The sequence below is a fragment of the Pseudoliparis swirei genome, chromosome 18 (genome assembly GCF_029220125.1).
Source record: "Pseudoliparis swirei isolate HS2019 ecotype Mariana Trench chromosome 18, NWPU_hadal_v1, whole genome shotgun sequence".
NCBI lineage: Eukaryota > Metazoa > Chordata > Actinopteri > Perciformes > Liparidae > Pseudoliparis > Pseudoliparis swirei.
In genome coordinates this window covers 25,742,057-25,766,630 of record NC_079405.1, presented here as the reverse complement: position 1 = coordinate 25,766,630, position 24,574 = coordinate 25,742,057, and the positions used below count along the sequence as shown (strand labels likewise).

Sequence of the window (24,574 nt, the reverse complement as noted above, 5' to 3'; positions counted from 1 at the left end):
CATTGGGTTCAGCTTGGCCACCTTCCACTCCTGTAAATAATCAATATTTGCTTTGGGTGGACGACAGGTGGCGCTATACACACGGATATATTTAGGTGAGGACCTGCATTGCGACTTGCTCAGAGCCTTCTCTGACCTTTTGTAATCCAAATGCATTACAAGAGCATCAAGTTATAATGATGATTGTCTCCATTTGATTAATATAACTGTCACTCCACTCAGAACTTTGCATTTATGTGTAAAATATATATTGAAAGTAGTTCGAACAAAAAAAATTGACATGCTTTTGTACTTTTGCACCGATTTTAATGAGCTTTCTTTTAGGTACTAAATGATGCTTTAAGGCCCCCCCAGCCCGGTGTCAGCGCATGCGCAATGCGGCCCCACACTGCCCGCGCCGGGTAGTGAATGCAACTGGGAGAAATTCAACTGCGTGATCTGGACCAGACAGGCGGAGGCGGCGGGACCTGCACTTTGGAGGGATTACACGGCACATTGTATCCCCGACCGGACAAAGAGCGCCTGGAGGACAGGTAGGAAGCCCGTAGTGGACCTTACCTCCCGACCACTTGCGAGTTTAGAATCCCCGGTAACCTCGCGACAGAGGCTCGTTTAGGTGGATGCGTCAACGGTTGTGGTGGATGCGTCAACGGTTTTAGGTGGTGCGGTGCCGCATGTCGGCTTCTGGAGTTCAAAACAAACGTGACGAAGTAGCTAATAAAACGTAACGCTAACGTGTGAGAATGTCGCTGTTCCATCCGTGTTGTTGCCTGTAGGCTTCTTGTGCGCCGTGTGTTTTGTGTTGTTGTTGTTGTTGCTCATTTTTTGTTTTTTTTGTTTTACGTCTTCGTGGTTTCTCCGCTTGGGGGAAGTTTTAAGGCTTTGCGTTTTCCACGCCGCGCGTTCCCAGCGCGAAAAGTATGACAAAGTAGGCCTCGCGCGAGGCCCGGGAGAGCTCTGAGTGACGGCTGGTCCAGCCAATAGGACGCGAGTCTGACGCCCACAACAGAATCTTTCGGCCAATCGAGTTCGCGTAAAGCGGTCACGGCGGCGACGCCTACTGATTATAAAACACTGGACAACAAAGTGGTTTAAAGCGGCAAACGTTTGATATATTGATTAACAATATCATTTAATTATATTTATTTATGTTTATGTGAAACACAGTTGAGCTCTCTGATGTGTACGTGAAAACATTTTTTTTTTAAATGTATTGGAGAAAAAAAATACAGTGTTATATTGCTCGCTCTCTTTTATAAACAGCAATATGTCAACCTGTGATTAAATGCAACGTTGCAAAAATCTAATTTATTTAAAAAATGTAAACAAAATCGTCACCACCCGTTTCCTGGTTCCTGCCGGTCACATCCCACACGGCTCCAGTCCGCGCGCTGGCTGTGTCACTGCACGTCTGTCTCTTTGTGTGGGCCACGAACATGCACCTTTATTTTACCCACACTTTTGCTTTTTTTCTGTCCTGAACAGGCTGTGCTTTGCTCTTCGCTGGCGCGGGAGGCACGCGCCTCTGCCGCAGCACCACCGGGGTCTTTTCCACCGTCTTCCATTGTGTCTGCGGGTGAAATCGGCTGACGGAAGAAAACACGTGGGCCCAGTGGAGCGAAGATATCCGGTTTGAACGTAGCCAGCTAAAGCAATGACTCCGGCCTGCGATGGGGAACCGATTCGTCTCTAACGTGGACAAAAGTAAGACGTTTACCCAGATATATTATAATGTGAACCATTTCCGCTTTCGATAAAGGGGTCCGTCCGCATGCCTGTGTGCCTGACAAAGGAGGCGCTGTTATCGGGAGGGAATTGGGCATTTTCTCGGCGTGACTGCAGGATCATTCGCCCCCACCAAGCACCAGCCTTTATTTCGTTTAGACGTTGTTCGAGGAGACAATGACACAAAATAATGTACATTAGGAGTATTGGCTTGGTGCATTATTGCCTGATAACTGTACTGATGGGTGCTGACAGGGAGGAAGTGAAAGAAAGTTATCGTAGTCGTTCTGCATAGCTAGTATAATAATACTGAATACTCAAATATGGTACATTATGATAAAGGTGCTCTGGAGGAACCTGTGTGAGGTCGTGCTTAGCCCCCACCCCCCTCACTCTGCTGTCTCCCTCCGAGTGATCACTGCACATCTGGTATTAGTTACACATTTCATCACCATTTGAGGCACATGGCTCACCGTGATCTGTCAGTTTTTAACCCTCCCTCGCTTTTTACCCTGTGCAGCATTGTGTCAAGGCGTGTGTCATACGTAGCTGCAGTGGTTAGACTGGTAATGTGTTGTTCCCAGTCCGGAGTGCATCATTGTTCGGACAATGGGAGGGCCATACTCGCCTTCCTGACTCCAAAATTGCTGCTCTGGCGCAACCCTGTGTTTTGCCACAGCCACTTCTGGTTAAAATAATTGTTAGCGATGACCTGAGGGAGACGAGGCTGACTGCAAGATAGTCACGCATATTGTGTTCTTGGCTCGGCACACTGCGTAGTGTACACAAGGTCATAGGGTTTAAGATTTGATTGGTATGTTTATTGGTTAACGTGCGTGTGTGTGTGTGCGTACAGGAAGGGAGCCTTGATGTGTGCAGTATGAGTAAGACGCCCCCTAACAGAAGAGGGATATCTTTTGAGGTGGGAGCTCAGCTTGAGGCCAGAGACAGCCTCAAAAACTGGTGAGTCATGGCCTCGCTCATTCCTCCCCCATCCCGTCTGTAACTGTTCACCTCCCTCACCCTCTCTCATCAATTCTCATCCTCTCCATTTTGGGCCGGGTCGGCCTTTCTGCGTGTCGAGAGAAAAGGCGTGAAGAAAGCATCGTGTAGCTCGTGACTGTTAAATCATATTATAAGTCAAGGATGGATATGCTGAAGATAGAAAACATTGTGACGGAAGGAACATATGTGCTTTTTCGGGGGGGGGGGGGGGGCCACAACAATGTGAGCAGCCTTGTTGGGACATAAAATAATTCATCCTCTTATTCAATTTCTGACTGAACTGAGTTTATTGGAAACGTGCTAATATAGCATGTCCATTCCCAACACGCCATCCTCCGAGCTTCAGCCGTGTCTCGGGGAGTCATTGACGTCGTCTACGTTTGACATTTTTTTTCACCGATCAACTAATTTCTCCTGACCTCGTCACGTGTTTAAAACGACAGGAGAAAGTTTGAAACTCTCCCACGTCCGCACTGTTTAATTCCCTTTGTCGCGTAGGTATGCTGCCAACATAGAGAAGATCGACTACGAAAGCGAAAAAGTACTCGTCCATTACCGCCAGTGGAGCCACCGCTACGACGAGTGGTTTGACTGGACCAGCACCTACCTGAGGCCCGTGGAGAGGGTTCAGCTGCGGCGGCAGGGCCTGCACGACGACGCTCCCGACCCTGTAAGCATTCAGCGCTTTGTTGACCCCCAGATGCACAAAGGAGTTTGATTATTTTGCCCCGCTACTCGGCTATCTTGTGTTTCTTCACGCCTTTTTGGTTGCAGTAGAAGCCGAATGGCGGTCTGATACTTTTACCTGCGAGTAGAATTCTACCGCTGTGTCGTTTGGATAAAGATGCGCCGACTGGTGGTTATGCTGGCGTTGAACGAGCATCGCCTCCCTGCGAGAGTCTGACGGCCGCGGTGTGTCGCTGACCGAGTGTCTCTCCGTCCTCCCCCCAGGGCTTTAACGTGAACGACAAGGTCCTGGCGAGCTGGTCCGACTGCCGTTTCTACCCCGCTACGGTCCTTTCGGTCAACAAAGATGGTGGGTTTGAATGACTCCAGGTGTTGAGAAGATTTTGATGTGAACTATTTGAGAACCAATTTAAACTTGTGGATAGATAATGGTTCAAATATTTAATTATTTTCTTTGCAGGATGATAATGATTTTACTCTTAATGAGTCTGGTTGTGTAGTTGACGTACAAGATGTGAAACCGGTTCTCCTTTCATCCCCCTCAGCATCCTACACTGTGAAGTTCTACGATGGTGTAATCCAGTCAGTGAAGGGGATCCACGTGAAGCCGTTTACTAAAGAGGTAAATGTGAAAGGCGAGCGTGAACATCCACAATATGTGCCTCTTTGTGTTCTGCTCGTTTCTTCAACTTCCTCTCTGTTCCGCCTGCCAATAGAGTGGTGGAGAGAAGTCTCAGTCCTCCGACAGCAACATGGTTCGAAGGGCCCCGAACCGCAGGGACAGGAGGCCCCAGGAGAACGGGGGTCCCAAGAGCAAGCGAGCCCGGCGCAGCACATCCGACCGGGAGGAGGACAGCAACAGCGAGGCGGAAGAGCGGGTGGAGGGGATGATGAAGAACAAGAAGACAAACTTTGAGGCCGCGCCTACCATCAAGCAGGAAGAGGACACGTCGGAGATCTCGGACCCCAACAAGCCCGCCGATGCAGAAAAGGGAACGGGACTTACAAACGGCGTGAAGGCGGAAGAAGAAGGCGGCGGCGGCGGCGAGCGAAACGAGGAGCGGTGTCGGGTAAACGGAGAGGTGAAGAAAGAGGAGGCGGAAACGGAAACGGAGCAGAGTGGAACAAAGCCATACGCGGCGGAGGCGGCCGCGCCCAAGCCATACCCCGAGTTGCCAACTCAGACGCCCGCACAGATAGAGCAGGTGCCCGTCGCCATGACGACCGCGGCATCCAACGGCGACGCAGAGCCGAAGCCGAATGTCCAATCGGAGAGCGCTGCGCCCGTGGCGGACGTGCCGCCTCCCCAGCCCGTGAAACGTAAGTGTTGATGAAGTCACACGAATGTCGTTGGAGCCGTGGGGGTTGTGAAAATGTGTGTGGGGGGGGGGGGGGGACTCGCGTGACTAAATGAATTTCTCTCTTTCTTTTTGCCTTTTGGTAGCGGTGCGGAAACAAGGTTTCCACAACCCCAACAGATTCAGCAGAGAGCCACGTGAGTACCCCAACGCGTCACGCCATCACTTGCCTTCTCCGAGGTCCTTTCTTTACCTTTCCGCGTCGCTCCTCGTTTCAGTGTACCGAGTCATCAAAAACCAACCTCCCCCCGTCTTGTCCATCAACCTCGACCACAACCCGTTTAAGTGCAGCGCCCCCGGCTGCACGAAGTCATTCCGAAAGGCCAAGCTGCTGCACTACCATATGAAATACTACCATGGCGAGGAGCAGCCTGCGGAGGGGGAGCGCAGCCCCACCCGGAGTGTCCAGACCAGGGCCTCTGAGAAGCAGACGGCGCCCGCCGGTTTGGACGGCCCGAAGAGGCGGCGCACGATCTCGGCCTCGATGCGTGAGTTCCTCTCTAGTTTCACTCTGAAGTGACAAAGGGGGAGGGGAAGAGTTTAATTGCCATTTTTAATAGCCGGCTATTTGATTTTGTTTGTGCTCAAACCCAAAATGCTGATTCCTCACATGCTCTAATTGATGAGCGTGATCTTCTTAAAAATCTTCTTGTGAATATTTTGCTTTTCAGCCACGAGAAATACAGTTCATGGTTTTTAGCCTTTTCTTTGATATCGATTTTTTTTCTCCGTCAGACTCCGGGCCCGCCGCGGCTCCCCGTGGCGAGGTGAAGGCTGCAGCAGGCAGGCGTACATCCGCACCGCCCGCAGTCAACTCCCAGGGCCACCAGCAGAGGGCGCTGCTGAGGGAGAAGAGCAAGGAGAACCAGCTGGACAGGAACGGATGCCATCAGCCGGACTCGGACAGGAGTGGCTTTGACGTCGGTCAGTATCACGCGGCACGACAGAGAGAACATGACATCATTGTGCTCGCTCTTGACCCCGCGGGGCTTAACTCTCGCCACTTGACGGTCCCCAGGGTCGGTCAAAGACAAACTGAGAGAGAAACCCAAACAGAAGGACTTCCTCCGCATTAAACTAAAGAAGAAGAAGAAGAAAAAGAAGGCCAAGTCCGGTAAGAAGGGGGTCCTCGGCATCGGGCCCCTCTCTCCGCGCATCGCATATCTCCTGCATGTGCACCCACTGTGGAATCGGCTGGCCTGCACAAGCGCAGCGCGCTCCATTCGCTCGTCTCGGCGCGGTGGCTGAGGCCGTGGTGTGTGGGAGAAGTGTTGCATCTGTCGGCGGGCCTCTGGTCACTCCATCACGCCAATCACAAAAAGCTCCAACCCATTTCTAACGTCATAACTCCTCGCTCTGCGGGTGACGAGAAGCCAGATTTTCAGTCGTGGCTATACGGATATTGATAATAATAATAATCCGAGCGCAAATTCGAGCAGCATCTCTGTTCCCGTTTGGGCAGATAATGCCCGTTACCGACCACGTTGTTTATTTCTCTACTATATAACGTTTTGTTTTTTTTAAACGCCTGCAGCACAGGCCGCTATTCCTTTTCGATCAAACTGATTGTCCCCGACTGTTCTTGAGTCTATTATTTGTCCATGTTTGTTTTTGCCACAGTTTGTCCCCTTCCTATTGGGCGTTTGTTTAGCATTTTCCAAAGTTGACGTTTTGTTCTACATCTGCTCCCCCCCCCCCTCCCTACCCCCCTCCCCTTTCCCCGTATTAACAGACTACACAGGTAGTGAGGAGAATATTGACATCTCAGTATTGGGTCTTCCGTCCAAATTGAAGTTGCCACTCAAATTCCCCCCCTCACACAATCACAAGCCTGAGGCCTACCCCGGCAGGCCCGGATTCAGCTACTCACAGCAGATACATGTGGATGGTGGGTATCTGCGTGACTGTGTGTGTGTGTGTGTTAGCTCGTCTGTGTGACAGTCCATGGCTTCCTCTCCCCTTTTCATTCTTCTATTCCCTCCGGATTCAATCCATCATGTTGTTTTTAGTTTGATGTGCACCGTACCCGTTATCTGTGTCCAAATGCCACCTCAGAACACACCATGCAGGGTAAGACGAGCCGCAGATGCAATCAATGTTTTTTTTTTCATGCTTGGTTGATTGAATCCTGAGCTGTTTTTTTTTTTGCCGCTACCGCTTGCTTCATTGTGTCGTCCACAAATGTGCATTTAAACTCATTTTATCAGTCAAAGAATACAGTACCGGTCAAAAGTTTTTAAACAAGTCAATTTCTCTACTTTTAAGGGTTATAATGGTCCGTCTCTCTTCCTTTGTTAAATGCCCTTTTCTTGCCATTATAAGAGCAATATACAACTTCCTGCAGTACAATACTGTCCAAATAATTCTTACGAGGGTGTAGTAACACAGTCGGTTCCCACACTGCTCTTATACAGACTGTAATCCACTAAAGTTGAGACGCCTGTAAAGACGTTGTTAAACCATCACTTGTTCCCTGAAAAAATACCTTTTTGTATAACTCTGAAATGTACATTATTTTTCAGTTGTTGGTAATCTAAACCTTTTTGTTTAACCTCTGGCAGTTTGCCGCTGACCTTTGTCCCAGTTCAGGTTATTCACTCGACTTGAACTGCTTACATTTCCATAAAACCTGGGAAAATGGGGGTGTTCCAAAACTTTTGAGCGGTACTGTAGAAATTTAGCAAAATCGTCTGCGGAAAAGTTGATTCTTGTCATTTTCATTTAACCCTTGTGTTGCCTTCGGGTCAATTTGACCCGATTCAATGTTTAACCCTCCTGTTACCTTTATATTTACTAACATATTTTACCCTTGAGGTAAATATGACCCCAGCTATTAAAATCTCCAGAAAATTATTAGAATTAATATTGTTTTCCAAGTTTAAGTGTGAGGTACTTTATGTTTGTTTGTTGACTCCCGAAAGAACACCGACATTAAACATTGAATCGGGTCAAAATGACCCGAAGGCAACACAAGGGTTAAAAGAAAAGGGGGGAAATTATATTTCTGTTTTTTTCCCGTTGCTGTAGATGAGGATAGCCTCAGCGACTGGTCGACCGACAGCTGTGGGTGGAGCGACGATGACTTTGGGGTGGATCTGGACGTCGCCATGCCGCCCCTGAGCGTGGACTCCGGTGCCGTGGACACGAGTGACCAAGAGATTGTGCGATGTATCTGTGAGGTGGAGGAAGAGAACGACTTCATGATTCAGGTGAAATTGGTAGCATGTCTATTTTTAAAGCATCGCATTTTATTTTTTAAAGACTTGCATTTCTATAACCATGCGTGTCCTTCCCTCAGTGTGAAGCTTGTCTGTGCTGGCAGCATGGCACCTGCATGGGCCTGCTGGAAGACAATGTTCCCGATCGATACACCTGCCACATCTGCAGAGACCCACCAGGTGAGAGAAGAGAGGAGAAACAAACCCACTACTGCCACCTAGTGGACTATAAGAGAAATAACTGGGGGAAAGAACAATGGACATATATTTTAAAATGTTATATATATATATATATAATTTTCTGTAGTTTATATGACATGTAGTTTTGTATCAGTGTAAATAATTCTGTAGTTTTATGACATTATTTACACTGATCTTTCCTGGCATGGGGATTTCATGTTATTGGCATTGGGCATCAAAATGTTGAATTGTTTTCTGCTTAATTTTTAACTGCAGAATACAGTAAACAGACAAAATATGCTTCCAGTTATAGGAAATAATGAAAAAAACCTAGGTGAAGATCTACTGGTTCTGCATGTCTATTTGCATTCATCAGCATCATCAAACAGTGAAACTACCGAATGTTTGCAGAGTGACTTTCGGCAAAAAAAAAAAAAAAAGAATAGCTAAATATTGCCCCTCCGGCGGAACACTGCTGGACATTGTTTATTAGCATTAAGTGTAACATAGTCTGAAATGATACAGGCGTATAGGGGCTTAGTGTGTCTACAGTATATGTGGAATTAAAGAGAAAGAATACGCTTGTTTTAAAAGAGGGAGAGGGAGAGCTGCTATTCATGACCGGAGCAAATGTAACTCGATGCCGTTTCCTATAAAATGGAGAATTGTCAACCAAAGTATTTCGTTGGCTTGGCACGGGGCTCGTTCCGGCTGCCGAATGGACTGGAGATCTATCGACGACTGAAGGAATGATCCACAATTGTGTTATTCTGCAATTTAACCAACTTTCCATCGGAACCGAGATGTTACGAGAGTGATCTCTAGAATCTGAGCCCAACCGCGCGTTCAGAGGTGTTTTCGGTGGAGCGGCTCGTCGGCCTGCTGAGCCCCGCAAACCCTTAATTACAACCCACTCTCTCTTTTTCCATCGACCTGACATCTCTGTTCTCCATATGCCTGTATAACGCGCTCCGAGTTCCATAAGAGTCGTTCATGGTAATGGGGATGATTTAGATTGTGATATTAAAGATAATAATTCTGTACATACTTTTAAAAGGGAGCCGGGGTTTGAACGGAGGAGACGATGCTATTTAAATAAACCGTTAAAACAATTTGAGGCCCATAAATGTAACTGCACTGCAGAGAGCTGAGCCGAGCTCGAGATGACCGTTTAAAATCTACTACTGAGGTTTTTTATCGCGGCGATACACATATTTATTGTGTGCCGTAACTCCTCCTGCTATTTGTTCCCCGTTTCCAGGTCAGAGGCAGAGTCTGCGCTACTGGTACGACCGCGAGTGGCTGAGCAGCGGTCACATGTACGGCTTGTCCTTCTTGGACGAGAACTACTCCCACCAAAACGCCAAGAAGATCACCACCACCCACCAGCTGCTGGGAGACGTGCACCACGTGGTGGAGATCCTCAACGGGCTGAAGCTCAAGATGAGCATCCTCCAGTGAGTACTGCACGGAGAGACTCGGGGAGGGAAGTCAAATCTCAATGTGGCATAAATTATTGTTTTCTCGCCGGTTTCTATTAATCGTTTGTGTTTTTACTCCTTTTAAAAAAAAAATTTTTTTATTTCAAAAAATCGCAACTGCGATAAATGAATATCACAGTGCAGGAAGAGACAAAAAGCCAACTGGGCTTATTTGAAGCCTCAACCTACATAATATTTGTAAATTTTACAAAAATAAAATGATAAATGCATAAGATAGACAAAAAAAAGAAAGAAAAATAATTTACAGAAAATTGAGTCTGTCGACGTGTGAACATTTCATGTGCCGTCGGTCTAATCTTTGTCCTTTGGGCTTTTCAGGAGCAACACTCACTCAGACTTGCAGCTGTGGCGGCAGCCCTGGAAGCATCAGGAGAGGTCGCGCACCGCCCTCAATTCGTGCCGCGGCAGCGACGCCGCTCCGTCTCCCGCGACTCCCGACGAGGACATGAGCCGCGGCGAAATCCTGATGTCCAACGCTCTGGAGAAGCTGAGCCGGGCGGCCACCGCCGCCACCTCCTCGTCCTCGTCGTCGTCCTTCCCCTTCCCGTCCTTCCAGGACTCGTACATCGTCAGTGAACATTGCTACCAGAAGCCGCGGGCGTATTACCCGGCGGTGGAGCAGAGGCTGGTGGTGGAGACCCGACAGGGCTCGGAGCTGGAGGACAGCATGAGGAGCACGGAGGAGCTGCTGGAGCGGGAACAGCGCTACGGAAGCCTGCTGGAGACGGACAGGCCCAAAGCAACAGGCACCAACTACAAGGTGAGGACGACCGCAGCAGACGTGGAGGTTCAACGTGCTGTCCGTGTCGTCACGAGAGACCACTGACCACGTTTCACTGAGCTCAGCTTAACTCCCTTCTGCTGTTGGCGGCACAGGCACAGAGGATTTTTTCTTTCTTCTCGACTTATTAGCCAAGAGGCTATTTTTCATCTATAGTCCCGAGAGGCAGATGTCATAAAACACACTTAAAAACACAAGATTACTCATACGATGTTTATACAATATTTACACTTTCCAATGGGTGCACAAACAATTAATAGTGAGAATAGTGAGTATACTCTTACACATTGTCAAGTACTAACAAGACGTGCAACAAGAAGACTCACAAATTCAAAACGGACAAAGCAATGGGTTCCTTTTTTATTTTGTGCAGTGACGTGACTTCTTCCCTCCCACAAATCTTGATTATAAAATGGACAACAGGACATTTTACATTAGCAGCAGGTTAGTCGTGACATCTGTGTTGCTGCAGTGAGTCGAGGATTTGACTCTTAAGACGTAACGAACCCTTTTGGTTGTTTATCTCTTGTACACGTAAACAACGTGCAGAAAGCTTTTGCGTGAAAATCTCGTCTTGATGACCTCCTCCTCCTCCTCCTCTCTAGGCTTCGATGGGCTGCTCCTGGTCCCAAGCTGAGACGAGGGAGGAGCGCGAGAGAGACCCGAGAGAGGCTGCCGATCACAGCAGGCAGCATCAACAGAGGCAGATCAACCTGCTGGACCACATCGACTCGGTCCAGGACGAGGTCTCGCACCGGATGGACTTCATAGAGCGGGAGCTGGACGGTAAGACCCCCGAGGGCGTCGACCTAGGGGCCGACTGTGTACGAAACCTTGAGCCTAGTTATATAGAAATACATGTTGAAGATGATGATGATGATGCTTGTGTCCATGCGCCACAATGATTAACATTAGCTTTCTCTCCAACTCGGCCGGTTCCGACCTTTTGGACCAGCTGCAGTCGCTCGGCTGTCAGATGAGGCTAATTACCAATAACACCGTTAATACCGACGGTCCAAAAGAGACGTGACCCATTTCTTTGGCGAGTCTCGCTTTGACGCGTTACCGTAGCGACGGTACAAGGAGGCTGTTCCTGCACGAGACCTGTGAACGGCAGCACCGTCACAGGCTTCAAGAAGGTTCCTGATTAATGTCCAGAACTCTCGGTGTGGACCGCTCTATATAGAAACACATTGCAAGGTGTGGTGGCGAGCTAAAGTTAAATTGGCTGACGTTAGCCAACTAGTCAAACACAACTCGACAATCTCACGACCGTCAACACTTCCTCAGCTCACTAACTCGCTGGCGCTAATGTCTCATTTGTTCTACGATAGCTAGCGAACGTTAGCCTCACAGTCACCCGTCTCCCTGCAGCCAGAGATACATGACTCCACTCCGGTGTTGGTCTCCGTCCCCACCGTCGTTTGTTGCGGGAGGAGCAGGTGCATCCTGGGAATAAAATAAACGCGGCTTTGAGGGCACTTAGTTGCAACTGTGCAATAATGTGATGAGCCAATTATGTAACTTGGAGCTAGCACCACTGATTCAGCCTGCTTGACTTACTTTGGTCTCATGATACATTTCTTTTCTAAAGATAGATTTGATTTTGTCGCGACTCATGAAGGCTTTCAGGGGAAATGTATTGGAGTTAAAGTATCAGTTTTCTTTGCAAAATGTTGCAAAGTGAAAGAAATATAAACGGTACAGATATCCAAAAAGAACGACTTACGTGCGGCGACAAAGTATTTAACCACGCGCTCTGTTAACCTTTGGTACTCCTTCTGCTCTCCGCTCCCTCAGTGCTGGAGAGCTGGCTGGACTACACCGGGGAGCTGGAGCCCCCGGAGCCCCTGGCCCGTCTGCCTCAGCTCAAACAGCGCATGAAGCGGCTGCTGATGCAGCTGGGGAAGGTGCAGCAGATCGCCCTGTACAGCTCCACATGAGGGCGCCAGAGAACAGCGGCAGCGCCCCCCCCCCCCTCACACGGCACGCAGACAGAAGCAGTGCAGCCCACCAGACCCTCCTCCGGCTGCAGAGACAACGACATGAGTGCAGGTGCAGGACTCGGATTGCTCCACACGTTCTCCCCGACTTCTGCTGCCGTTCCTCCTTTTTCCCGGGCGGTGGAATCCGATGCTCGAGCCAGCCGGTGTCGTATATTATATATGAACACATGTGGAAAAAGTTGGCGTCAAATCAGGATGAAACACCAAAAGTAACCTCGTAAACGCAGAAGAGAAATCCTTAGGACCAGAGTACACTTCTATGGTTCCCATGCAACTCTAAACCTAATGAATGCCTTTTGTCTGAGCTCCTGCTCACGGCCGCCCTGTCAGCACACAGTGCTTCACACGCAGACGCTTTATATCGGAACATTGCAGTTGAGTTCCTGAACCTACATGGCCTCTTTGCAATAGTTTTTTCTTCTTTTTTAATATATATATATACATGTTTTCAAATAGTTCCTGTTTTTTGCATCAACAACGTCCCAAAGTCCCGAAATCGTTTGCTGCAAGTGTGGACAGACAGGAACCTGAAGGCTACGTGACGACGCCGTACGGGCAGCCTCTACGAATAATTTGTTCCGTTTTTTGATGTCCGCAAAGGGTTTGTTTTCTACTACACTGTGAAGTTATTTTTGTTTAAGAATCAGAGGCATCTTATTATATTTTCAGCTTTAGGAGACATAACGAGTGTGTTTTTCTGTCATGTTAAGTCCCCTCATGATTGTTACGCTTCTATCGGTTCATCTCCATGTGTTTTGTTAGTTACCGCATCCGTAACTTCTATCCGCGTCGTCGCCGTAGCTCTCGACTCATGACTCACTGAAAACTTTAACTCGTCTTTTCTTAAGCTAGCATATTGTCCTTTTTGTTGGTGACAGATACGACTGAAGACATGAGACTTTATTTTCCCCTTTTTTGTTCCTGTTCATCCGTTTTATGTTGTTGTTTTTTTCACTATTGGCTTGTTTGTAAATATGTTATTCAAAAATTGTTGCTCTTCTTTCGTGAAAACATCCTCCAAATTCATCTATTGTATGCTACTGTACTGTGCGTGTCTGGCTTCGGAGGCAGGGAAATGTCAAAAACAATGCAAACGGATCTGCTGGTACATAAATAAACGTATTGTTATTAATCACTTTGGACATATTCTCGGCTACTTTCTCATTGTGTCTCCGACAAGAATTTGAAGAACTGTGTTCCCTCTCATCCATGTTTCATTCTGGAAATAGCACCACCAGAACAGTTAACGGTTGCATCATTTAGTGTTTGATGTAACGTGTTTTCCCTCCGCAGCCTGTTTGTGCTCTTATACAACCAGATTGAAATTGAGGGCAACAATAATCTTGGAGGCCTACGCTTGGCAGTGAGGTGTTTTTTATTTTATTTTTTTAAACTAGAAGAAACCCTCTGCTCATGTGCCACTGAGCAAGGCATTCGACCCAACAACTCTATGGTAAAGCTACTCGTGACCAAACAAACGGAGCGCTGGTCTGCTGCAGTTTGGTGAAAACATGGCCCAAAACAGATTGCTTTGATAACATGTTTTGTTTATTACATTGACGATTTGGGGCGGTTACATAATCAGATTGAAAATATAAACTTAATAGGAATTCTAATCGGTTAATCTCCAAAATTTGAGCTGGCATCATGTGGTATTTTATTCAGCCAAATTATGTATTGGTGTCATGTCAACATTTGCGTTGGAGTATCACTAAACATGGACTTTTTTTATATAAGGACATGCCCTTGATATAAATAAAAAAATATTGATAAATGCAATTATCTCCCTATCAAAAGTGGGCGTTTACTCTGACATGCGATGTCCGATGTCTATTTTAACACGGACATGTTTGCTGAAATGAAGTTGGAATAGCATAAAACGCACTTTATGGTTCTGAGTGCAGTTTATATGTTTATATACATCTGGCTCTGTCGGTAAAGTCCCAGGTAGTGTGAGCCCTCCTCGTTTGGCTCCGCCCCCCGTGCCTTTTGGCTGCGCAGTCTCGTCCTCGCCATTTCGGAGCCGAGTGAGACCTCCTCCCGCCCCTTCCTGTCTGTGCGCCGCCTCCTCCCATTGGCTCCTCCGTGGTGTCTGCGACGCAGCGCGTAGTTCCGCCCAGACTCGCATCGAAATACGAGTTGAGGCGGAGGAAGCGGCAGACGAGAGCGGCATTTTACTGTGTACCTAGAAATTAATATCGCCGTTGATATTCAGCAATATACTCGGAGAGGAATTAGCTGGAAGGCAGCGAACACTCATTTTTACCGACGAGGTGAGTCCGAAACCCGTGTTTTCGCGGTTGTATTCCCCAGTTTTTTCCATTTGCAGATGTGAAATTATCTCCGCTCGCTGGGTTTCCCAACCTGTTCACGTTGCCGTCGACTCGCTTGTTCGAGGAACAACGGCGAGCCGTTAACGGTGCTCAGTTTAAAAAAAACAAAAAACGCCGGGAGTAACTGACGTTCGGCGGTTGGAACGAGCGCGAGCGAACGCGGTTGTTCGAAAAAGAAAAAAAAACCTGCTGCTCAATTCTGAATGGAGTTCTTCGCCGCTTCTCTCAAACAGTAATGCGACATAACGACTTCGGTTTCCGCACCGTGTCTCCGTGTTGTCGTCGCAGTTCGTCCTGGTGTTAGTTTGTTTTCTTGTCACATTGTGTTGTGTTACCCGCTAAATTATAACTTTGGCTCTGGCGAAATGTTAATGAACCCCCGAGGCCTGTCACGATACGTTGCATCTTAAATTGTCGAGCTAAAACAACCGGATAAATGTCGAATTGCTGAAATCTGGATTTATTTGAACGCAGCATTGCAATTTTAAACTTCTCACCCCCCAAAATAACCCTACAGGAATAACGTTAGGTTTTTATATACTGATAAGTTGGCGGTTTTAGGTCATGAACTCTATTTTTATGTGAAATATAACGCACGTTTCTCTTGCAGGTTCATAAGAGGACTGGTGATATTATAATGTGTTGTTGTGATTTCATTTGAACAGGAAGCCCTGAACACTGGCTGAAAAGGCCCAACACGGTGTGTTGCATCTGTGGATCTCTCACACTGTCCAATTACTCTTTGATCTGCAATTTATTTCCCCCCCCAAAACCCTGTCTGAGTCTACACATGGCAGATCCATCATCATCGTCATCGTCATTATCATAAAGTAGATCCGTCAGAGGGATGTAGCTGCAGGTGTTCCATCATTCAGGCACCACGTGAAGGATAGCAATGTCACTGGTGGCCTTGCGAAGGTCACCCAAGTGGGAAGTGCAAGAGAGTGAACATCAGGTGTTTTCCCCAACTACCTAAAAATAACCTGAACACCTGGGGATAGCTTTTTTTTTTAAATACAAAAAAGACGTCTTCTACAGTTTCCCAGTAAAAACTACCAGGACCAAAGTAATTCTAGTTCAAGCAAATGTGTTAAATACCATTTTTAAGTAGAAGGACGTTAAAACCTTTCGTATCGAGTATCGCGGGCACAGAATACACAATCTGTGTTAGCCTTAATTCTGGTATCTTAATGGTTTTACATTTTAGTATGTTCTCGTTTCACGTGTGTGTGTGTGTGGGGGGGGGTGAAGTGTTAAATTCAGGTGTTCTCCCACAGTGTCCCCAGCGGCGTCACGTGATCTGTGAGGCTTGAATGGAGCTTACACAACAAGCAACCCCCAGGGTGTTTGTTGTCTCTGACAACACTGACAAAAGGCAAGTAAAGATACGAAAAGCGAACGGATAAACGCGCTGCCGCTAACGCAAGTTGATCTGTAAGCCCGTCTTTTGTGTTGCTATTGGGGGAGAAAGAGCAGACGGTGGATTATAGATTGAGGTTTATTGACGTGTCATTGGCTGCAATCCGCTCCTGGTTGATGATTAGGTCAACCGTGGAAACCTACTGCCTAACTGAAGGGAGTGGCAGAAGTTGTTAATTAAGCCAAACACTAAACTTGAGATGGCGAAACGTGATAGCCCCCGCTGAAGTTTGAATAATTTACTACGTTTTTGCGGGGTTTGAGGTTTACTACAACGCTTTGTTTTAAAGCTGTCGGATTTTCTTCATATTCGTTTTAACTCGAGAGGGATTTCACCTTCCACAAGTGCTCAAAGAAATTCAATCGAACTTGCCCGAGCAGTCAAAAAGTCAGCATAATGCAACAGTGCTTTGATATTGCATTCATATATAAAGTATTTTCAATCTATCCCCAACAAGAAATAACACGATATATAACCACTCGCACGTACGTTACTGCACTGATTACAGAGCGCACATAAGGAGTGGGAAGTGCTCTTGTGGAGATTAGGATTTCTTGCAGGGATGAATGTCCGGATGGGAAGGAGAAACGTTCACCGGGGAGATGCAGACGGTAATTAAGCCCGCGCTGACAGTCAGTCTGCCTGGTGTGCTCTCCTACCCCAGCATTACCTCGTCTCCTAGGTTTGCCGGCCCCGCGGGGGCAACAAAAAAAATCACCTGCGCCGCCGACGTGGACATTTACCGGGACGTCACCGATGAAGAATAGCCCCGGGTGTTTCTGAGGAGGAGCGCTGGTTTTGTAACCGGACTGCATCTGTAAATTAAGCTGCACCGGGCCTCGGGTTTCAGGACAAGTCTTTCCTCAGCAGGTTCAGGCTTTCGGGAAACAAAAAAATGCTGACACACCGTTGTCTCCCCCCTCCCCTCTTCCAGTTGAGCAGCGCAGCTATCTCATGTTTCCCTAAAATCTAAGATAAATATGCTTGTAGAAAACCCCCAAAAAAGGACAAAGTTGCCGTTTCGTCATTTTCTTACTTTGGAAGGCTCTGTTGCGTCTCCGATTTCTTTCTCCACATCTGCAATAATATCAGCAGGTGGTGGTGGGGGGGGGGAGGCGGAGCACAGGTGGTAAGCTTGTTGATCCAAAGCGTTGGCTTCGTGCCACGCCGGACCTGCCGCGCGTCTCTGGGCCCGTCCTTCGATGGCGCTGTTAATTTTGGGGGCGAACATTTTTTTGCGTGCATGCAACGCAAAAGGAAGTGGATTTTTCCGGCTCTCCGCCGAGACGTAATCCCGGGTCGTCGCGCCATGCGTGCCAAACATGTGCAATCTTACTGAAAGCTGCACGCTTTAATGGTCTCTAGGGATCACCCAGGAAAGTGAAACGCTCCAGCGGGGGTGTTTTTTTCTTCTTTTCTGTAACAAAGCAAATGGCTGTTACAGTGCCCCCCCCCCCCCCCCCCCTCGGGCTGTCTCGATACCCAAAGCCCCGATCACCAACGGCTCAAATTTCCCTCGTAGCGGCCGGGTCCCTGGTGAGTGTCGCTCAGCCGTGGTTGTGACTCGTTTTGGGTGATGTGTATTTGGTGAAAGATAAGGACTTGGTGATGCTTTTGTTGTTGTTATTGTGTTATCACTCATTTGATGCATCATTCAGTGCGTTTACATGATGGTATAATTCGAATCTTGCTTTAGTCGGACTATGCTATCTTTTGGGGGATCTGCTGTTATCCCAATATACATGGCAGTGAGTAATTCGAATCATTGGCCGAAAGCATGTCATATCCGATACGATAGGTGGCGCTGTTTTCATTACAACTCGTGGTGATACAGCCATTTCCGCTTGACCTCTTCACCACCACCAACAACAACATTTCGAGAAAGATGGCGAACAGAGAGCAAGGCGAAGCTACATCCCTCTGCTATTCTTCCATGGTGTTAATAGGAGTACAGCGAATGCAAATGGCGCTATTGGCTGAGTTGATAACGGAGAGAAGACGCCGTCAAGGTACACGGAGAATTAAATTTATCGTCTCTTTCGACTTCCGGGTCACGACATGGGAGGGAGGGAGGAGGGCGGAGGGATCTCGAGCATGCGCAAAGACGCAAAGTCCAGTTGCGAATCGAATTCAGAGTTACATGCCGCGAGAGTCGAATTATCAACTGGATCGGACCGAGCTATCCAGGGGTGTTAATCGGACCGAAGTCGGACCGCACATAGCCCGACTAAGGTGTTTACATGAAACGGATAATTCGATTTCAGTCCGACTAAGCCAATAATTCGATTGCATGTAACCGCACTGACTGCTGCATTGAATGTCAATGGGAGTCGAGTGCGAGCTACACTGGCTGGGAAAGCATTTCTTGTTGTGATAACGAGAGGATAACTTTATGTAAATGACGGTGAAAAAGATCGTTTGATTTAAGAGAGGGTGGGCGTGTGTGTGTGTGTGTGGGGGGGGGGGGGTTGTGGTTGCCAAGGTAACCATCGACCTCCACGGCTAGCATTCGCAAAGATAAGGGGACGCAAGAGAAGCCACCTCTGTGTTCCTGAAGGAGATGGCGTCGTCGGTGATCGGTCACCGAGACGGCCGAGTTCCTGCGAGGCGACAGAACCGCACCGCTTCGTGTTTTGATTTGGAGAGGTCTTCGCGAGGGCTCTCATGTCTCATGTGCTTGTGTTTTTAATATTTGATGGGAGCATTTTTCTTCAGTTTCTCCTCGGCTCGATGAACCGATTCTCTAGGAGTGTGTGTGTGTGTGTGTGTGGGCCGGCGGCCGGGTCACACAGATGGCGTCGCCGCTGCCTCCGCAGCTGCCCTTCGGCCGGCCCCAGATCCCCGCTGAGCCTCGAGCGGGACACCGCCGCGGCTCTGGAAACGGCCCACTCACATCTGCGAGCTGGGACCCACGTCCTTCACACACACACACACACACGTAGCCCCCTTCACGCACTTTATCTTCCTCCAACTAAGCAAGGCAGAGGAAATCCCCACGGACGGAGCAGCAGCGAGCCCGGTGTCCTCTGAGCAGCTCTGAGTGCAGGTCCGACACGGCCCAGCAGCCGTCCCGTCTTATTTATAGCCGGGGGCCAGGAGGGGCCAGGAGAGCCCCACGCAGACCGAGAGATTCATCTCGACCGGTCTGTCTCTTGGCGCCCTCGTTGGTAGTGATATGTTTTATCTTTCTCTTACCTCATCCTCCGTGCCTCCGTGCCTTCCTTAGTGCGAGACGTGTCTTTGCGAGCGTGCGTATTGATTCATTGATGAAGTCCGTCATGGAGCTAAAGCTATCTCAATTGCTGTCTGTATCGCCGTTCTCTTATAAGTCTATTTATCATCGTTTGAAAGAATCTGCTCTGGCAGTCGCCTGTAACGTAGTATTTAGAGTGAAGGGAAAGATGAAGAACATAATGTGTATTTGTGTGGGGCAAGCACAGACTCAATATACTGTATATACTCAATAATGTAATGATAAGCCAATAGTGTCTTTTTTTTAGTTAGATAATCTGACCAAAAACCAGCATTATGCAAACTGTAGGATGGATAGGAAAGGACATATACAAAATTGCATGAAGAATACATTTAGGGCAAATTAATTATCCAGTCTTAGTTTGTGTTCCAATACAAGAGATACGAGGGAAACAACAACAAAAACCATCAGAATAAATTACAATTGATATGCAGCTGAGTGCAGGGTCCACTTCTTTGGCAGGAAGACCAAAATAGACTCTGCCTGTGGGGCTGTAGTGTCGTGAGCAGGGAGGAACATGGAAGGGTGGACTCACCTCCCAGCTGCCTTCACACACACACACACACACTCGAGGCCTTACAATCATCCACATCCAAAATTCATAACATGACCACGCACACTTCCTTGTCTGACACCAACCTAATGGAGGATTTTAATTCCCAGTTTTGCTGGTCCCAAACATTCCTTCACCGCTGGAAAATATTGCTGCTGGTCTCCGCATCCGTCTCGTCGCAGTAAATCTAGCATGCCGCTGGAATATATGACACATATTATTTTTTGTGAACCAAAGCTAACTGTCTTTAGGAAGCCACCTGGTCCTCAGAGGCCGTCTGGATGCGTGTGTTTTTCATGCAAGAGTTGAAAGCATTCTGATGATGCCAATAGATATGTGGTTGTAAATCACTTCAGCTGGATGAAGCTCTTTAATCTCATAAAACCATTAGCAGATAAAGTGGCCCCTCGAGGAATGAGGTAATTCTTTAAAAGCCCTCAGAGTAATGGGAGTTTTGTTTGTTTGTTGTTGCAACCAAGTGACCGGAAAGGGAGGAGCTACGTACAACCGGATGCGAAATAGGACATTTCTAGGTGAGCAAAAATATGACATTATATTTTCATCGACTGAAACGCACTGAAAGGGTTCAAGAAGAAAGAAACGTCTCTAAATGGGGCCATAATTTACCAATGAACATCGTGCTGCATGGATGAATAATTAAAACTCGGGACTGAGACCATAAACTCGTGTTTAAAATGTTCACAGAGGCAACAAATCAAGTGAGAAGTAGCATAATGTCCCTCAGACTTGTGATCGGACAGACTTTTTCTGTTTTGCATCCAGAGGATTCCCCTCCTGCTAGCCATTAGAAAGAATGCACGTTCAAGGGACATCTGCATTGGCGTCACTTTTCTTTATGTGGACTTTATTTGCCTGTTTACATTGGGTGTCTATTCGTGAGCACCACAGGGGCTGTCCCCAATCCTGCCTGAGTATGGAGGTCAAGATGCGGGTGTGTGTAAAGGGGGGGGGGGGCTTTTTGGCAGGAAGATCAGTGCAGTGGCTGCCATGTGCCAATAAGCATCTTCGCTGATGAACACGCCTCTTCCTCACGGGCGCTACACAGAAAAATTCATGTGACGGGCGATCAGTTTCAGATTTCCTCCCTTTAAAATAAAAATGCGTTTGTGCGGCTCATTAGACACGTTTTGAGAGGTAAAGGCCCGCGCTGAGTAGATCCTCTCTCTCTCTCCGCCGACACACGGCCGTCGTTGGCTTGGTGCGTCCCGTCCTAAAACCTCTTCAACATTTTTTTATTTTTTTTTATCACTCGCGTTTGTGAGTTATAGCCGGCCACAGGCTCAGGATATTAAATGTGCGCCTGCCTTCGGATTCATTTTCCAAATAAGGGACGAGTCAATCATAGTAATGCAGTATTTCGCGTTTTTAATAGATCTTTGAAGGATCCACGGCGAGGCCGCTGTGCAGAGGAAGATTTGTTTCCCGTGGTCGTATTCTAAAAATAGTATTATCTTGCAGGTTGCTTTTCTTTCGTATGTCTTCTATTCGGTTGTTCTCATCCGTGTGTGTGTGTGTGTGTGTGTACAGGTGTTATGTGAGCGTACAGCAGATCGTGTCCTGAAGAAACCAGGTGTTATCAGCTTGGTTTCAAATCCAGAGGCGGGTGGTGCGCCACATTTTGAGGTGGGATATATCGGATAAGAATAGAGTATTTTGAAAGATGTCATGCCGGAAGAAGATATCAAAGAAGTGTTTCATCGCCGTCTCTGTTCAAAAGGAAAGGGTGGGGGGGGGGGGGTCTGTCGGCTTGTGACAAGAGAACCATATGAGCTGTGAGGAGGATGATGGAGCCTCTGGAGAGCAAGCTGTCATTTAATTAAGTAGACGTGTATGTGTGTGATTGATTCTCACCAAAGCCACCGGCTTCAGAGCAGACGTGTCACAGTCCATTAGCTTTACTCCGGTGGGATCGCTGCCTCCGCCTACTGTAAACTGTAAACAAAGGTTCGGCCTGGTTGCAACAACAACAAAGAATTGGAGAGAAGAGACATTTCTGATGACTTTCCTCCTACGATGGAAAAGTCTTTGAGCCCGAGAGGAAGGCGTCGCATGCGTTGTTTTCTGTAGCCGTGACGGCAGAGGGAGGACGTAGACGTTGGGTTATATCACTCTCGGCCTGTTTTCTGCTGTGAAGCCTGGCGACGTGGCGACGTGTCGACTGAGGACAGACGTGCACATGCTCCTCTGCGATAGTAACAGTCTAGGAGCTATTTATTTGATATTAGTATCTAGCTATTTTACTCACAAGCAGTATTGTTTAATTATTCTTGTTTGCTTATTTTCGGTTCGATTTCTTAAATATATCAGGATAGCTTTTTATTCCGCTAGTTTTTAGTTTAATTATTTGTTGTTGTGGTCTTGATATACTTAGTCTTTTGGTTGTTGCACCCGGGTAGGCCTACGTTCTTTTTCCCCGAGCAGGAGAAGCAGCATTAGCATTAGTCCTTTTCGTTTGTTTGTTTTGTTTAGTTAAATAACTTATGAGAAAAACCGGAATCCTGTCTGAACAATGCATTATTTTCCCTGCGTCGACCACTAAGCCATGGTGTGTCAGTGGCCCTTTTGATTTATATGTATCTGTGATCTTTATGGACTGCTTTCAAGCCAGAAACTCTGAGCCTGTCCTGTTGAATGTTCATTTCAGAGCCGACACACTCAAAGCGAGACGAATGGAAATCAAACATGCGGCCATTTTATCACCCTCTTTGCGATATATATATATAGTTTTATTTCTGAGTTTATTGTAAACATTTGCTGTAAACCCCACTGCAGAGTATGGACAGTTATGGATACCTGATTTATATCACCATGGCAACTAAACCCTAAAGAGACCCAGAGGCAGGTTAATATGAGGTCGCCGCGGTGACATTCGCCTCAGCCGGCGTGGCGCCAGAGCAGGTCAGAGAGCCGGCGCCGTGACGCGAACGATGATTGCGAAGATGACTCCGGGCGAACCGGGTATGGTCGCGGTTGCCGTGGCGACCGAGAGAAAAGGGGGGACTAATTGAAACGGTTAAAAAAGTACGTCTGGCGTCGCGGCCGGTCCCTCGGCCCGCCTCGACCTTCTGACCGCCCCGAGGTGAGATTGATAGACGAAGATGGAGAGAGTGAGCGGAGGGAGGAGGAGTAAGAGGCGTGTTCATCGATCACTCGCCGCCATCTGCTGACACGGCAGCTGCAGGACTCCTTTTGTGTTGGCGGGGACATCGTATATCCACAGTGAGTGTTGGCCACGTGTCTCCTGGGGGGGGATTGTTCTCCGTCATCGGCGCTCTCGACCCTTCTCCCGTCCTCGAGAGATTGCAAATGGAGTTTCCCTCCCGTCACCTGATCTTCTATTCCACTTCATCTCGACAGCCTGCGTGATCGGGAGGGTTTACATGCTGCTGAGTGCACATCTCCCGAGCTTCTCTCTCAGTTCTCATTCTCTACCACTATTTATCCCCCCACACCCCCTCACATCCGTCCCTCGGGGCTAGCCCGTCTCAGAATAAACATCGGCAACCAGCTTTGTCTCTATGGCAACCTCTGCGCACGCCGAACGGCAGAGCAGGCATGAAGCAGGGAGGAAAGAGTGGCAACGATGGCGCGTGTTACCCAATGGGCTCTTATGTTAATTACAAGTGCGTCGGTGCGTGGATATGGGAGTCTTGAGATCGGCGAGCGCCCCCCAGGAGTCTTTCCTTCGGGTGGAAACCAAAGGAAGAAGCACAGCGTGATGGCCGTTGCCACCCCCCGTCAGCCTGTCAGTCGGTTGAAGCTCAGCCTGACCCCGGCTCCCTTAACGCCTTAATTACCCGGCTAGGCTGTTTACAATTAAAGCAGCTTTGGGCTCCATCCCACTTTCTGTGGCAGCCTGAGGAAATGTTGGATTGATCCGGCTAATATGCTCAATCCGCTGGAGCACGCAGAGTATTTTTTTTTCTTTTCTTTTTTTCCTTGTTCACTTGTCTAAATATGATTTAGTTCCACCATTGAGCTGGATTTGTCAGCTAGCTGAGTACTTCCAAAATCAAAAACATTTTTAATCCCATATTTCTTTTTTCCCCCCCTACTTCCCGTTTCATGTAATTTGAGCATTGTGCTCAGATGTACCACTCTGCTCCCCTGGTGCAATGTGTCAGCATAGCAGGGTGACCTCTAACCCCGATTCACGTGTCGACGGGCAGCGATCCGTTCGGACCTGGTGACAGAGACGCGTGGTGCTACGTCACCGTCGCCCGTACCTCCCGCTGTCGGCTCGCTGCTAGAATGGCCACTAACCAGCCCTCAAGGTCATCCGACACCCGCATCTCAAGGTCGTTCCAGGGGGTCGGCGGCTCTGACTTCGGAAGCGATTCCAACCGCTGCTCCGATTCGGCTATTCCGCTGCTCGATTCGCCCTCGCTTCTCGTTTGCATCGTGAGCCGAGAACCCCGTCATCGTGCGTCGAGGCCGTTTGCGGTGCAGCGCAGGACAATTTCCCCCGTGTCGTCCAGTTGTAAGCATTGACCTAGAAGCAGCAGCAGACGGTCCATCTGCTGTTATGTGCA

General features: G+C 48.0%; 2 protein-coding genes across 4 annotated transcripts in view; both read left to right on the top strand.

Moving 5' to 3' along the window:
- The first annotated feature begins 358 nt into the window (after positions 1 to 358).
- On the top strand, positions 359 to 13,609 carry LOC130208587 (PHD finger protein 20-like). Of its 2 annotated transcripts, XM_056437804.1 has the most exons (18): positions 361 to 533; positions 1,486 to 1,704; positions 2,582 to 2,688; positions 3,229 to 3,400; positions 3,682 to 3,766; positions 3,963 to 4,039; positions 4,134 to 4,737; positions 4,862 to 4,912; positions 4,994 to 5,263; positions 5,511 to 5,699; positions 5,794 to 5,889; positions 6,508 to 6,663; positions 7,803 to 7,984; positions 8,074 to 8,173; positions 9,435 to 9,630; positions 9,994 to 10,435; positions 11,062 to 11,242; positions 12,257 to 13,609. In XM_056437804.1, exons 3-18 carry the CDS (start codon positions 2,606 to 2,608, stop codon positions 12,397 to 12,399), a joined length of 3,027 nt encoding a protein of 1,008 aa, XP_056293779.1. In that variant the 5' UTR covers positions 361 to 533; positions 1,486 to 1,704; positions 2,582 to 2,605; the 3' UTR covers positions 12,400 to 13,609. The 2 variants fall into 2 exon arrangements, with proteins under 2 accessions (XP_056293780.1, XP_056293779.1); XM_056437805.1 differs by lacking the exon at positions 6,508 to 6,663 and having other exon boundaries at positions 359 to 533.
- Positions 13,610 to 14,589: 980 nt separating this feature from the next.
- The window catches only part of LOC130208088 (protein NDRG3-like), a 29,201-nt gene continuing 19,216 nt past the window's right edge, over positions 14,590 to 24,574 (top strand). Inside the window, exon 1 of one of the 2 annotated variants that reach the window (XM_056437006.1) lies at positions 14,590 to 14,735. The gene's annotated coding sequence lies outside the window, so the exon portion shown is untranslated. The remainder of the gene's footprint in view (positions 14,736 to 24,574) is intronic. The other variant, XM_056437007.1, reaches the window with a different exon arrangement.